At 36.2% G+C, this 14,574-nt stretch overlaps 1 protein-coding gene across 2 annotated transcripts in view; it reads right to left on the reverse strand.

The window, feature by feature from the left end:
* The window catches only part of PLOD2 (procollagen-lysine,2-oxoglutarate 5-dioxygenase 2), a 46,914-nt gene that overhangs the window by 12,976 nt on the left and 19,364 nt on the right, over window positions 1-14,574 (reverse strand). For both annotated transcript variants that reach the window (XM_068692250.1, XM_068692249.1), the window contains exons 4-10: window positions 13,596-13,759; window positions 12,368-12,480; window positions 10,706-10,769; window positions 9,850-9,947; window positions 7,400-7,501; window positions 3,405-3,530; window positions 2,700-2,821 (exon numbers count right to left, since the gene is read on the reverse strand). In XM_068692250.1, the coding sequence (XP_068548351.1) occupies window positions 2,700-2,821; window positions 3,405-3,530; window positions 7,400-7,501; window positions 9,850-9,947; window positions 10,706-10,769; window positions 12,368-12,480; window positions 13,596-13,759 (789 nt within the window). The remainder of the gene's footprint in view (window positions 1-2,699; window positions 2,822-3,404; window positions 3,531-7,399; window positions 7,502-9,849; window positions 9,948-10,705; window positions 10,770-12,367; window positions 12,481-13,595; window positions 13,760-14,574) is intronic.

A 14,574-nucleotide genomic window follows, 5' to 3' on the forward strand; every position in this document is an offset into this window, starting at 1 on the left:
TCATAGCATACTCATGCATCTTTTCTTTAGGATTTCAATGTTGGCAAGTAGCTTCCCTGAAGGGATTTAAATAATCTTGGATATTGTGTTACTTTAAAGTATTACATTCTTACGATGTATGCTAACCTTCACAGATACAGAAATGCCAGATTACATTTGGAACTATTTAGTATGTGCATTCAGGCCACAGCAAGGAATAAGTGGAAAGTGCTTTCTAGCAATACTCTTATGTATAGTAATATACTTCTTAATTGGCCTAAACTTTGGTGTACTTAAATGGCTAAAACCTTTAACATACTTTCTTTACACTTTGCTTATAAACAAAGACCAAATGTTGAAAAGAACGCTTGTTTTTTGTACAAAACTTAGTTATTTCAGTGTAGCTATTTAGTACATGTAGCACTTTTAGTAGAACACCAAGATACTTTATTGGAAGTACAAACTAAAGCTCAGCAGATTCGTTTACAGCATTTTGCACTCAGAACTACGACTTTACTGACAAACCATGACCCATGAGATTTTCTTCTTTTTATTCTACTTTACTTTATCTCCCCATTTCTGCCTGTTGTAGCATAAGGAAAGCTGTACACTCATGTTGCTGCCAATGTTGCTGAATTGTCCAAACAAGTCCTTGCTGACTACACAACTTTGGGTCTTTTCCAACACCTATCCAACTGCCCCAAGCTCAGGAGAGGGCTTTTCCATATCAGTAGGCAGCAATAAAATAAAAGCCTTTTTATAGTTTATTATGTGAATGAGAAAAGTAGGCAGAAGTTTGCTACATTGTTATGGATGAAATTAAAAAGTTATTTTCTCACATTTATATTGACATAAGTCTCATTCACTGAGAATCTCATGATTTATCACCAGTTTTTACTGAGCCAAACAGTGGAAAAATAAAGTAAGAAGGTTGACCAAGTGAAATATATACTCAAAAGTATTCTCCTGTGTGTTCAATTGAAGTTTTATTTTAACTCTAGGCACCAAATATGAACTGAAGACTGTTTTATTCCTTCAGATAAATAGTTTTTGTGGGAAACGTGCAAATAAGGAGGCCAAATTCATTCTAAATCTACTATATATTAATAGAGAAAAGTTAAAACTGCTAAATTGGGAAAAAAAGAGATGGAACAAAAATATCAATTATGGATAGATACAGGAGAGAAATACATTAGTGTCTGTAAATCAAACCCTTAAAATTTGAAGAGTCTCTATCAAATTATTCCCACCACAATACTATTGAGATACAAATGAGGTTATATTGGAAGCTAGCTGGAGGGTTGAAAGCAAATAAATTGATTTTTTGATTGATTGAATTTGATTCAATCAAATTCAATTTGATTGATTGAATTGATTGAATTTAAGAAGAGATTGGACTGTGCACTTAGTCACATGGTCTGAACTTTTGGGTAGACCTGTGCAGTGTCAAGAGTTGGACTTGATGATCCTTAAGGGTCCCTTCCAACTCAGGATATTCTATGATTCTATGATCTAAGACTAGTCCTTTCATTGTTTCAGCCAATACTGTGAACAGCCTATGCAGTGCTCTTCACATCTGAATACAACAGAAAGAGGCCTCAAATTTATCTCTGCTCTTTTCATTCACTGAAGACTGGAAGGAGAGATGAATGCAAGAATTATAGAATGCAAGAAATAAAGCCTGCCCAAGTACCACAGCAAGGTCTCAGTGGGATCCTGGTCTGTAAGACACTATAACCTGCTGAATGGACCTGCAGGGAGAATCACGAGCAACTCCAGCCAGTGCTGCAACCACTATAACCCAGTGGCCCACAGGTCTGATACAGGACATGTCCCAGGGTCAGATTCAGGTCTTGCAAGTGCCAGGTGTAAGCCTAGAGTCAGACTCCCTAGCAGGAGGTGGGAGGACATAAGACAAAGTCAGTTGGAAGTTATCTTTTTCTGAAAGCAGAAACTTGTACTAGAGCACTTCTAGAAGATCTCCATCTTTTTGATCCATAGGAAGAAATATAATTGTCACCTGTATACCCAGGTCCAGCTCTAACCATATTTTTACTTTTTGTTGTGTTTTGTTTGTTTTGTTGGCTTAGTCCAAATCTGAAGTTAAATGCATATCAAGTGCAAGGTGTAACTCTGTTCTGTAGAATCACTGACAACTCAGCTTGAAAGTGTTTTGGATAAAAACATACATTTTTTGAAAATGTGGTACTTAGAATTTCTACTTCATTTGCAACTACTACATAGTTACTGCTACATGTACTTTTCTGCACAAAAAATATTAAAGTTCATTGTATTGCATCACTTCTTTCATTTGAGAATGAAAAATTGAAAGCTTTAAGTATTTAAGCCTTAAGAGTTCAAGCTGGTGACAGATATTTAAATATATAGTTTGTGCTGAGTATAATGTAAAAATAAACTGATATCTGTTATTTCTTCAGTCTACTATTGCCTGTGCCTTCATCAAAAGATGAAGGACTATTGAGGTGGAACAGTCCAAACCAGAAAGATGTTTTCCACAAGTGACCAACAGCTTTTATATTAAGCAGACACCATAAAATACTCAACAGTTCATATTTGATATCTAGGGTTTGTTCTACCACAAAAGCTCATTTCTACACTTTAAGATGTAAAATTGTTAGTATTTAAGATACAAAGTAACATGAAAGATGAAAAATATTAGTGTGTGCATAACTATAAAGAATTTATAAATTAGAAGTTACATTCCCATGTTCCGGGCTTCTGCTTGACTCAGATTTTCTTCAGGTCCAACAATTTTTATATTTCTGATAATGTTCTTGGCTTTTTCCCAGAATTTCTTGATGTGCTTTTCATGGTAAACCTCCTGTAATCATGTTAACATTTTTGTAATGAAAAGTACAAATTGCTGTGGAATCATAAACACAGTTTCCAAGAACAAATTGTATTCTATCCTAAACAAACAGATGGAAAACAGTATTTGAAGATATTCCAATATAGCTATCATTAAAAATCAAGCTCTTTTGTCCAAAGTTTTAGCAAGAGAACCCAACGCATCAGCTATATAAATCAAAGCTGTACATCTAGACCAACAACACAACTCAAACTGTTTATGCAGTATTTTATCATAGTACTTTAACCCCCATCCTACAATCTCATAGGCACAGAGGAGTTTTTAAAGCACTCCAGAAGGGCTTCAGAGAGAAGGAGCCTGTGCCCAGCCAGCAGAGGATGGCTCTTTGGTGCCCCAGCTCCTGCCCATGACCATCCCTACTCTGCCATCCCCAGGGAGAGATCACCCAGCAGGAAGGAAGCATTCAGTGTTACCAAGGTGGCTGGGGATGAAGCCACACTCAGTGATATTCCAAACTTCCTTATTGCGAGCACAAGCTTTTCATTCATACCACAACATCTAAAAATGGCATTTTGCAGAATAGTAACATACTTACATTATTATGAATGAAGATACTGAGGGCCTCCTTTGGGTAGTCCAGTGTCAACAGTCTGTCTAAAAATTTAGGTAGGAAAGGAGTGGGTTGTTCAATGAAAACACCAATTTTTACTCTTGGATGCTCCTAAAAAAAATTATATTTTGACACAACCAATAAGACTTGCCTTCTAAGGTTATTTTTATTAAAGAGCAACTAACATCATGCTGGAGTAAGTTAGGCCACACGTCTTCCCAACAATAAAACAAACCAACTCTAGGTGCTATTGCCCATGTTTGTTCATTATTTGACAAAACAAAGATGATGAATTTAAAATTGCTTCAAAACTTTGAATTCCAACAACAGAAAATGGAAGTAGTAAGTGTAAAAAGAGACTTGTAAAATATTTACTTATTGCTGTTTTAATATTTTTATAAGTATGTAATGAAATACACCTAGAACTGTAAAGCATGTTTTTTTTAAGAGCTAACATATATATTAAACTTACAAGAAAACATGGAACTATTTTTTAAAGTACTAGTTAAAGAGTAAATGCCACAACAATATGTTAGTTATCTGTATCTTCATCCGAAGACTGCAAAACATTTGCACACTTTTTCCATGCACTATACCCACCATCCCCCTGCCATCATAAATGAGTTCTGTTACTTCCCTGATGATTTTGTCAAGACCTGTGATAAACTAACCAGAGCAACTTCCCTTACAAAGGATACTGAAGTTTTCTCCACCATCTCATATGTATTCATATCTTTTAAACTCCTAGTTTGTATCTGTTCAGTATAGAGATCATGACCACTAAAACAAAACTACAGTTTTAAAAATCTATTACATTATTTGAAACAGAAATTTAACCTTGAAAAGTCTTTAATCATGCAGAAAGGCACTGATTTAAAGCTTTTTTGCACCTCTAAAGTAGACAGTCAATATTAACACCTAAACAACTACCAGAGGCTCAGAGAGAAAGTTTATATGCATATAAAAGACTGCCAGTTAGTTTTCCTTGAGCAAGTCTACACCCACTTTAGAAGTCTCTGGGTAAACAATCAGCACATGTTAAGGTTTCAGTGTCACTGTCTACATCGGAAATCCAGAACACACTAGCAAGTGCACCAGCTAGGAAACATTAAAGCACCAGCTCTTATCCTGACTGCTTCCTATTTACAACTTCATTTGCAAACCCAACACACACTCATCCAATATGCACTCATGCAGGCAACCTAATAACTTTTGAACAGCTGATGAAGACATGGCCCAAAAGAAGCGACTGGAATATTTGCTGGAAACCACCCCACTGTAACCTGGGTCTGAGTAACCAATACCGGTGATCACAAGCAATGAAGCCTTGCCATAAGACTTACTGAGCTGAACAAACATGTGTTACCAATAATAGAACTGCTACAACAATTCTAAACCATTGCCCTCTTTTTTTTTTTTTTAGAGAAGGAAGCAGGTTCAGGCTGGATCTGCAGAGGTTATAGGGATAAGCAGGAGTCACTAATACTCCTGCAACACACTGAAGCATGAACTACTTGGCTCCAATGTCTACACATATATATCTAATGTATAAAAGACCATAGATCCCTGCAAACTGTTTTCCCATTTTATCTCTTCAAAGCAGAGTTCATTGATCTAGACCCTGGGTCACCATGCTTATAAGATTCAGATTACACACTGAGGTCAGAATGAACAATTTTAATACCCAGAGCTTTCAGCAAATCAAGTCTGAAGTTTTGGTTCTTCCCAGTTATGCTCCAGCAAAACACACAAGCCTCAGCAAGCACCCAGTCTATACTGGTGGATGCTATATTTTCTGACAGATTTTCTCGTTTTCATAAAGGTCATATGTTCACCTTTTAAAGTACGCTTCTTCCACTAGCAGTAGGTGAGCTTGTGATGATTTTTGGAAGAAATGCAGGACAGTGTTCTGTGCAGTCAGAAGACAGAGTCCAGGAGCCCTTTTGACAGGAGGTGCCAATGAAGCAAGAGGTGACAACAACGTTATCCTTGCTGCTCACACCAGGAAGCCTCCACATCAATAACAAGTGTCAGTATTTAAGAAGTAGCTCTAGGGCCATTAAGTTTGTTATTCAATTTAATTTAGGTTACTAAAATTATATCCCACTAAGTAAGGCACCTACTCCAACTGCCTCCAGGTACATCTTAGGCTCTTCTGCTCATCTAGTGCAGACTGACCTGCAGAGCCCACCATGATGCTTTTATCTACCTCTGCCTTGCATACATTACCCCAACCTTCACAGAGGGAAGAATATCCTTGTGGCCATAATGGAAACCAGTATTGTTTCAGCTACTTGTTTTATACCAGAGTGCATCTGTTTTGTACTACTTCAGTCGAGGTCTGTCAGTAAGGCCCAACCCAAAATGGAACAACAGCTAAGCTCATCAAGTCAAGAACCCATGCCAGAATTCATCTGAAGAAACTCAAAGCCCATCACATATCAACAAATCTGATCCTGTACTTCCTTATGAAGAGAACCAAAAAAGTTCTCAGGAGATGAGTGCATCAATGCAGAAAGTCAAACAAAACCAGAGCTGCTATTGCTCTTTTCTGAGAGATTTCTTGTTAAGTAGCAACCAGCCAGGCCAGAACAGAAAGGGAGTTCTGAAAATGAAATATTGCTTGTAGTCAGAAAAGCCAGAAGTAAACACTTCCACAAAAAAACAGGGAAAAGTCTTGCTATTTCTGCTGGCAGAGCAAGTGAGGTATAGTATCCAAAGAATGAGTTACAGTAAGGAAGACACATTCCAAGTAGATGTACTTGAACTATACAAAGCTATCCAGTAAATCATTGCAAGTTACTCCCCATTACTGGCTTTAAGGTAAACTTCCCAGCCATGTTTGAACCGCCAGCACTGTCAGATAAAACTGAGATAATCTCTCTTCCTGAGGAAAACTTTAAGTTAGAGCTGAAAGTGCAAACAATTTGAACAGAACATCAGTAGAATACTGTATTTTCAAATCAAAATTATATATATGTGAAAAGAATCTGAAAGTGATTGCAATTTCAGCAGTAATTTTTGAATTCATATTCTTTTTCATAAGCTTCTTATTGCCCAGAAATTTTCACCTGTACTTTCAGGGCCAAACCAGCCACCACTTCTTTCATGCTATCCTCAATCTTCACAAAACTCTAAACACTGTTCTCATTCTCATCTTCACTGCAGACAAAAAAATGAAACTGCTTTAAGAATAATCTGAACTTTCTTTCAAGTACAAGCCTTATATTTCCACACTGTAGATCCTAATGTTTACCTAAAGTTTACTTAATACAAACTGAAATCTGTGCAAAGACATTAGAGGTGTCATACGTGGAGCCAAAGAGTTAAAACAAGTCCCCAAATACCAGATACATGCACATATGTATTTAGGTAGGTTTGTCCTATGAGAATTTGAGACTTCACTAATATCTGTATATCAATATATGTGGAATAAATCTGATGAAAATGAAAACAGATATCTGTATCATCCTTCATAAGGCAAAGAAACTGATTATTTCTCTCTCTCAGAAAACAGCAACTGCAAGTACATAGCAGCTGTTAATTACCGTCTGTAACAAATTATTAAACTGACGCATATTCTAGTGTTTTGCTGTTGTTTTTGTGAAGGTATTTAAAAGTCTGAAAGATCTAAGGAGTTTCCATACCTCCCAAAAATTCAAGTTATTCACTTGCATCTTGCACGATTCAGAAGTGATTCATTCATCCTCAATGAACAGAAGTAAGGATCTGGAAAGCTTTTGGGGGAAGGGACTAGATTCAGTAATATCTGGGAAATCTATATTAAAATGCATGACTGAAAATATTTCTAGAAGTATTGATATTTCCAGTAAACTAATATTCCTTCCTTCTAGTTTCATATATCAGACAAAATATCCCCAGGTATCTACAAAATGTAATACTGCATACTGAAGACATTTTGCTTTAGAAATGACTATATACCTTTCAAAATAGTGTTGCTCCAGTGAAAGTATTCTTACCTTTACTGTTGACAGATCTAGTAAATCTAAGTCACAAATACTGCATCCAGTTTCCCGTGTCCAAGCATTGGGGATATAGTTTCCCAAGTAATTCAAGTGAATCTGGTAAACAAATGACCAATTCAGGTTACTGAGATGTGCATGTAATCAGTGTTACATGCATTAATTCTGTACCTTTTACAGAATTCAGGCTTAATCATTTAATCCCACATACCTAATGGCAATAGGCTGTTTTTTTAATCTAAAAATCAAACTAACATCGAAAAATACCTGGTAAGAGAGTTTTCTTTTTTATTTATAAACCAGAAATGATATTCTCCTAATACCTAAATTTATGGTTTCAATTAAACAAATTGTTTCAAGAGTGCTTGTATGATGTACAAGAAACACACTATAGATCTAGCTCTCAAAAGCTGCTCTGCATGATTTCAAACTAAGAAGATTATTATAGCTAATTCTTTTCCCAAATATCAGAATCAACCCTTAATACAAAACACACAGACTGGCTATATGAAAAGCACATGAAAATGTAGGTGTATTTCCTGATATATTTTGGCAGACTATACCAAGATTCAGAAGCCAGCCAATGGAATGTTTTAAAGCAGCATCTACCTTCTTAACACATTTTGAATTGGCATAGAACAAACTGTACTTTTTCTGTTCATGGACTACCTGGGCTGCCCTGTCCTCCTGGATTCAACAAACTTGTGCAGAGCTTCACACTTCTCTACTACTATTTGCAATGGATCTCATACTACAGCCAGTATGCCTGAGGAAAGGCTGCTTGTCTACTGCTTTTATCAAAACTGGAAGGATAGATTATCATTTTGCACAGACACAGTCCAGACAAATATTCAGCCTGCATTTTATCACACTTCAGAAGGTTTGTGTACATTGAAAGCCATTGACAGATTATAAATAGAATTGTTTCAGAGATATACAACAAGGTCTAAAAAATTTTGGCAAAAAAATACTAGATGTCACATAATTTGGTCTCTATTTAATAAAGAAGCATCTCTGACCAGTGCAATTTGTTGATCTGCAAATCAGATTACTTACAAGAAAGTTCTTATAAATACAAAACTTTTTGGAGTTGATTCTGGGAATAAGTTTAGTGCTAGTTTATTTACTAACTAGTGAAAACTTTTTCCAATACCATTTTATTAGTCTTTCTAATACTATTCTGTGCTTAAAACAGAAGAACCTAATCACAGACTGATAAAGTGGTATTTAGTAAGATTTTATTTTGTTTTAAAAATGACAGTTACATGCAGAGATTGAGTTTTGTTTAATGTAGCATAGTTTGTGGATTAGTGTAAGGAGTTTCGGCCTAAGCTGTTTGCCCCACTGAAAAACACGGCATCTTTCCTTTCACTGGTAACATGAAAACCCCCACAAAGCCAATGATGAACCAAACTGCCTCTAATTGAGGCAAAATAGCTGAAGCAATATAGCTATAAGCATACAGCTACATATGAAGCCATATCGGGTAATATATTTCATCACTACTGAGTAATAAATTATAAGCCAAACAGATAATGACATTAGTAAATTCACTAGTTCATTACACGAAATACGATGGACACAAAAAACATTTGTTGGGATACGAATATGAGTTTCAAGAACCTTTCATTCTCTTTAGAAGTATTTTTCTGAAAATAATGAGCTACATTAAGGAATGTGCATTCAGAAGAACTTAGAAAGTTGTGGTGCCCAACCCTTCTAATAGGCTCTTTAGGCTATTAGAGATAATAGCCACATGCTTCAAAAAATGCAGCTGCTATACAACCAAGATGTGGCCATTTCTCCCAAAAGAACTACGCCTGGTCCTTTGGACCACCAAATCCCTGTAAGTGGGGAGAACGTCAAATCAGATATTTCATATGGCAGAAACATGGTCCGAGAACTAGTGAGTCATGGTTACATTGAAGATAGTAATCAGTGTCACTGAAGATGCAACAAATGTGAGCTGTATGTATGCACCTATATGCAGTATATTTTTAGTGTGTGTATACACACTCACAGAAGCAGGTCTGTGGTAGGATCAGACAATTGCTGTTTTGTACCCCAGTCTGCAGCTCTTGCTTAGACTTTTCTTCCCTTCAAAACTTACTCTGATTACCATTTAATAAACAGGTAAAAATTCCTCACTATCTTCAAGAATTATTTTGTGATAGCGAGAAAACTAGCATCAGCTTATTTGCTTCTAATATCTCATGCTCAATGAATTTGGAAGCAAAGTGAGCTGTTCCAGCAGTGATGTCAAGTTAGTGACAACAGAATGACATGACAGAGACTGCTGGTAGAATGGTTTATCCCTGCAAATTTTATTAACATTAATTGGAAGTGAGCAGTAGTGGTGTGCTACAACTGCTTCAGATTCTTCCATTGATTTTGCCTGAAACAAAATTGCTGTCTTTGCACAAAACCAAAACCCAACTGTCACTCACTTTAGTTGGACCATTTCCAAGAACAGTGACCGGTAATGTCTCATATGCAGAATTCCTTGCTCTTACTTTTCCTTCTTCAAATTTCAGAAGAACTTCATCTGCAAATTAATAAGGAACATACTGTAAAAAGTTTATAAAAAGCTAAAAAAAATCAGATTTCTTTAAGTTCTTGCCAATACAGTATGTCCTACTGTAGCTATCATTTTTAATGTTACTTTATCTGGAAGTTAATCTGAAAGTTTTTCAGTTTTTAACCAGATCTTCAACTCTAAGTTCTTTACACCAAATAAGGCTACATTAAGCTTCAGAGTTTGCCATCAGCAGCTTTCAAAATTTGAATAAAGCCTGATTAAAAAACTAATTTTGTCCAAGAGCTATTTATAAAGAAACTTCATGGTTATTTTAGATATGAACTGAATATAAAGCTGTTCTATAATTGGAGGATAAACATAAGGAAGGAAGTTAGTACAAATGTAGTTTTCAATTTTAATTCAAGACAATTAAAGAAAGGAAATTGCATATATTGAAATGAATGTGGAATGATATAACATCGAGAATGCAATTTTAATTACCATCCTTACTGTTGTAATTAAGTTTGTGAAAGGCTGATGGAAAAAGTTTCCCTAACTTTATATTGATTGTTAATTTCATTTATTTAAAATTTTCCTATTTTAAGTCATTATTTTGTCAGTTGAAACAATCAACTAATAGAAGACCTGTGATTAATATGGTCATCTGGTTTACCCATACAAATATTTCTTTGAAACAAAGAAGCAAAGGAACTATGTTCATGGTAAAGCAAAGAAAGTGTTAATAACACATTTAATGAAATACAATATGCATATCATACGCTTACCAATAGCCCCATTTAGAGTCTGGAAAATGGTACATTTGTGGTCCAAAGTAATGTTTATTTGTTCCTGAAATAAAAGTAGCAAAGATGCTGAGGTATTCTAAAAGTCAACACTTTTACTGTCACACTACAGGCACATTACAGTGACAGCAAGTAATTGTGTTAAACTACTTTGCATACTTAGCTCTCAGATTTAATTCTTGATTTTCTACTGTTAAGTTTTGCAGTTCTATAGCAATAAAGCTTTTGTGTATATAAAACTTATCTAGACTTGAACAATAAAGATAACTCTCCAAAGAGCCTACAATTCGGCAATAAGCCAAAGAAAATCTGCATCTTATCTTAAAGGATATTTACAATTCTTGGACAAGCAACAAAACTTACTGGCACTTCTTAACAAAATCATTGCATTTCAGTTTTTAAAAAATAGAAGAATCAAACATAAGTATCATATCAGAACAGAAAATACCACTGACTTTAAAACATGCTCCTAGTAACAAGTTATTATATCTACCTGCATTCCTATTTAGTGTACCTTGTTCTAAAGTTTCAAGATGTTAATAAAAATACATAGCCTTTAAAAGAGATTTTAAGGCACTTATTTAGATATGACTGCTTTGAATCATCCAAGATTTCCTTATGTATTCTACTGCTCTGGACATAATGATACAGAGAATCAGTGCTAATACAGGGCATCACACCCCAAGCCAGAACTACAGAGGTGTTTTGAAGCACAGTGCAGTGGTGCTCTGTGCAGAGGAACACACTTTGTCTACAATACTCTGTTCAGACAATTGTTATTACTTCTGACTTCAGTGCAGAGTCAGCTCTAGTGTATCTACTCCCTGTCTTTTCAATTGTACATCTAGCATCTGACTTAGCTTGCATAAAGACAGTTCAAACACTTCTGTACCTGCACGTACACGTGCTCTACACTGCAGGAACAACTTTATAGAACTTAACAGAAAAACACATGTATTTCGAAGACTTGGTATCTGATTTTGAGCAATTGTGTGCTTAAGACACTCTCAAAATACTGCAATATCAGCTTGTAAAAAGTCCTTTTGCATCAAAACATCATTAAAGAGACTTAACTCTTTTTCCAGTATCAGGGCCATGTTTCTAACCTGCCATACTGTAATGCTATGCCACTTGGCAAAGACCTTTGTTAAGCTATGGCTCAAAGGGGTATCACCCCACAATTTATGATGCAGTCTTATAGAAAGTATCTGCATAAAAAGCTGAGGAGCCAGAGGCAGTTGCAGGCAGAAACTGAAATGGCAGCAAGCCAAAATTCAAACAACACTAAATCAGCAAGTAGTTTAGTAACACTCTGGAAAAATGCCACATTCTCCAACTGTCAAACTGCAGAGTACACGGGACCCTCATTGAGATGAATGTTCCTGATCACATACCTCAGAGCTATTAGTTCTAACAACAAAGTACAGCCTGCCAGGATCTGCTGGCAGCCTGAAATATTTCAAGTCATGACCCTTCAGAAGCCTGTTCATCACTCTGACAGTAGGAGCCTCCAGTGAACAAACAAGACTGGCAACATGGCATTCAGAAAAGGAGACAGCGCTCCTTTTATTTTTATCTCCTGATGTTTCGTAAGGAGTAGCATGCTATTTCAAGCAGAAAGTGAGAAAGCCAGTCACTACCTACCCGTGTCAATGGGTCAACATAGATTTTGGTGTAAAACAACTGGTCGTCGTCATTATCCTGCAGATTCCATTGCTGCACAATACGATTTATATATGGAGCATAACCAATAAATCCTGCAATATCACACAAATTGTTTTCATAAAAAGCACTACTCTGCCAATGTTATCCAGCAGTCAGAGACTTCATTCAGACTTCTGGTGCCAGCAGAGGAAAAGAAGCTTACACAACTTGGCTCAGCAACATACATTAGTTTTGTTTTAAAGAGTTCATAATTAAGGGTTATTTTTATACTAACACTATTTTAAGGGGAAAAATAGGAAATAGAGATGTGCCTTAGATGGTCCTGTGAGCTCCACAGCATAAGACTGGGCTACTACTGCTCCCAAGAAAGAAGCCCATCTGTAGGAAAAAAGCTTTGTTTTTATCACTTCCTTCTGGCAGAGAAGCCTGAATCTAATCCTGACAGAAGTACAAGTGGAATACAATTCAAACATGAAATGCATTACATTTAAGTGAAAACAGAAAGATACAGATGATAGGTGAGGTAAAGGGAGAAAGATGTGGGGACAACCAGATCTGCACAGTGCCCAGCACCACATATCCAGAGTGATTTACCATGCTCTGTAGCAGGTAAATGTCAGCATCAATGTATGCATCTGTTAATCAGCTGCAAAATTAAAAAAGCTGGCATTTTAAAAAAAGTGACTGCAAAATTAAAACTGCATTGAGATAAACTGGGAGTAACCCACACTTCTCTTTGAATGAATGGCTCAAGCTGTGCTGCACCATCAGGCAGCACCATCACCAGGGTACAGAGATCCTTCAGAACAAGAGCAGGGAGTTCTGTGATACAGCTCATGACATGCCCCTGCAGATAGCATGTACTACTTTGGCTTGTACCCCTAAATTGTTTCTGAAGTAGATCCAGTTGGTTGCAACTGGGTGATCCCTGCATAGCATTGCAGAGTTACACCCCAGACTGTAATTGATTTATGTGCTTTTCACAACAGTATTGCCAAAAACACCCTAAAAGTTTGAAGGAAATCTTTTCCTGAGCACAGATGAGCAGACATTCAAGGGGCAGGAAGTGGTAAACAGCAAATCCAATCTCCAATTTGTTCTTGGGGAGTTCAGGAACAACTAGACAAAAAAATACATAAAACAGACAGCCAAAGAGAATCAACATCAAGTTCAAGAGTTCAATGTGTTCAAAAAAAATCACACTTGCCTCCTGAGTTCAGGAATCGTTTTCCACTCCTGACAACAGGATACTTGTCAGCTAGCTTTTTATCTGGCCATATTAGTCCATCTGCTGCAAACACCACTTTATGATTCGTCTCCTGAAATTTCCTTAGCAGTTCTTCAGGCCCCCCTGCAAAGATAACGTTGTAGCTGAAAATGCAGAAAAGATGTCCATTAGATTAATGTTTTTTAACACAGAAACATTAAAATAAAAAGGATTGGATTATTTAACTTTTTAAAATCATATAGACAGCCATTTTATTATGAAAAGTGACTCAGGAAATAACTACATGATGATACTCAGCAAGTATTATGTGAAAATCCTACACCCTTCTAAGAAAATAATCCTCAATACTATTTATCTAACAGTTTCCTATTCTATTTACACTCATTTTTCTGAGCCTTCTACATTTTGGATGTTCTTCCTTCAGAGTTTGTCTACCTGAAACTGGCTTTTAGATTTCATGTATTGAGTAATGTTTAAGTATATTGTCCCCTTAGAAAACTTATGTTTAAAAGAACAAAATATTTACACGTGAAAGAGTAGGACTGAAAAATGATTTAGGTGACTTCCCAGGAAATGCAAGATGATTTTGTTCCAAAATACAATGACACAGACTCTCTTCTAGGAAGTCTTTTTGAGCATGTACTCTTGTTTCTCAACACAATCTAGTTATCCACAAACTTCAACTGTGCTGCATCCTGACAGTATACAGATTTCCGCTTTAATGGTTTTGATGCACTGAATACTTCAGAAGACTCTAAACTTCAGAGTATCTATTTATAAAAAAACATCACCTGCTTTTATGCATTAGTCAGATTTGACTCCTAACTCTCAATGAGATCTACTGGTGGAGAAGTCATGCCTAAAAACAGTAGTTATCCATATCTAGAGATCAGCACTAAACCAAAATAAAAGATACACACAGGTTTAGCAAAAGGTCATGTAGTACCACAAACCTAGC

The sequence above is a fragment of the Anas acuta genome, chromosome 9 (assembly GCF_963932015.1).
Source record: "Anas acuta chromosome 9, bAnaAcu1.1, whole genome shotgun sequence".
NCBI lineage: Eukaryota > Metazoa > Chordata > Aves > Anseriformes > Anatidae > Anas > Anas acuta.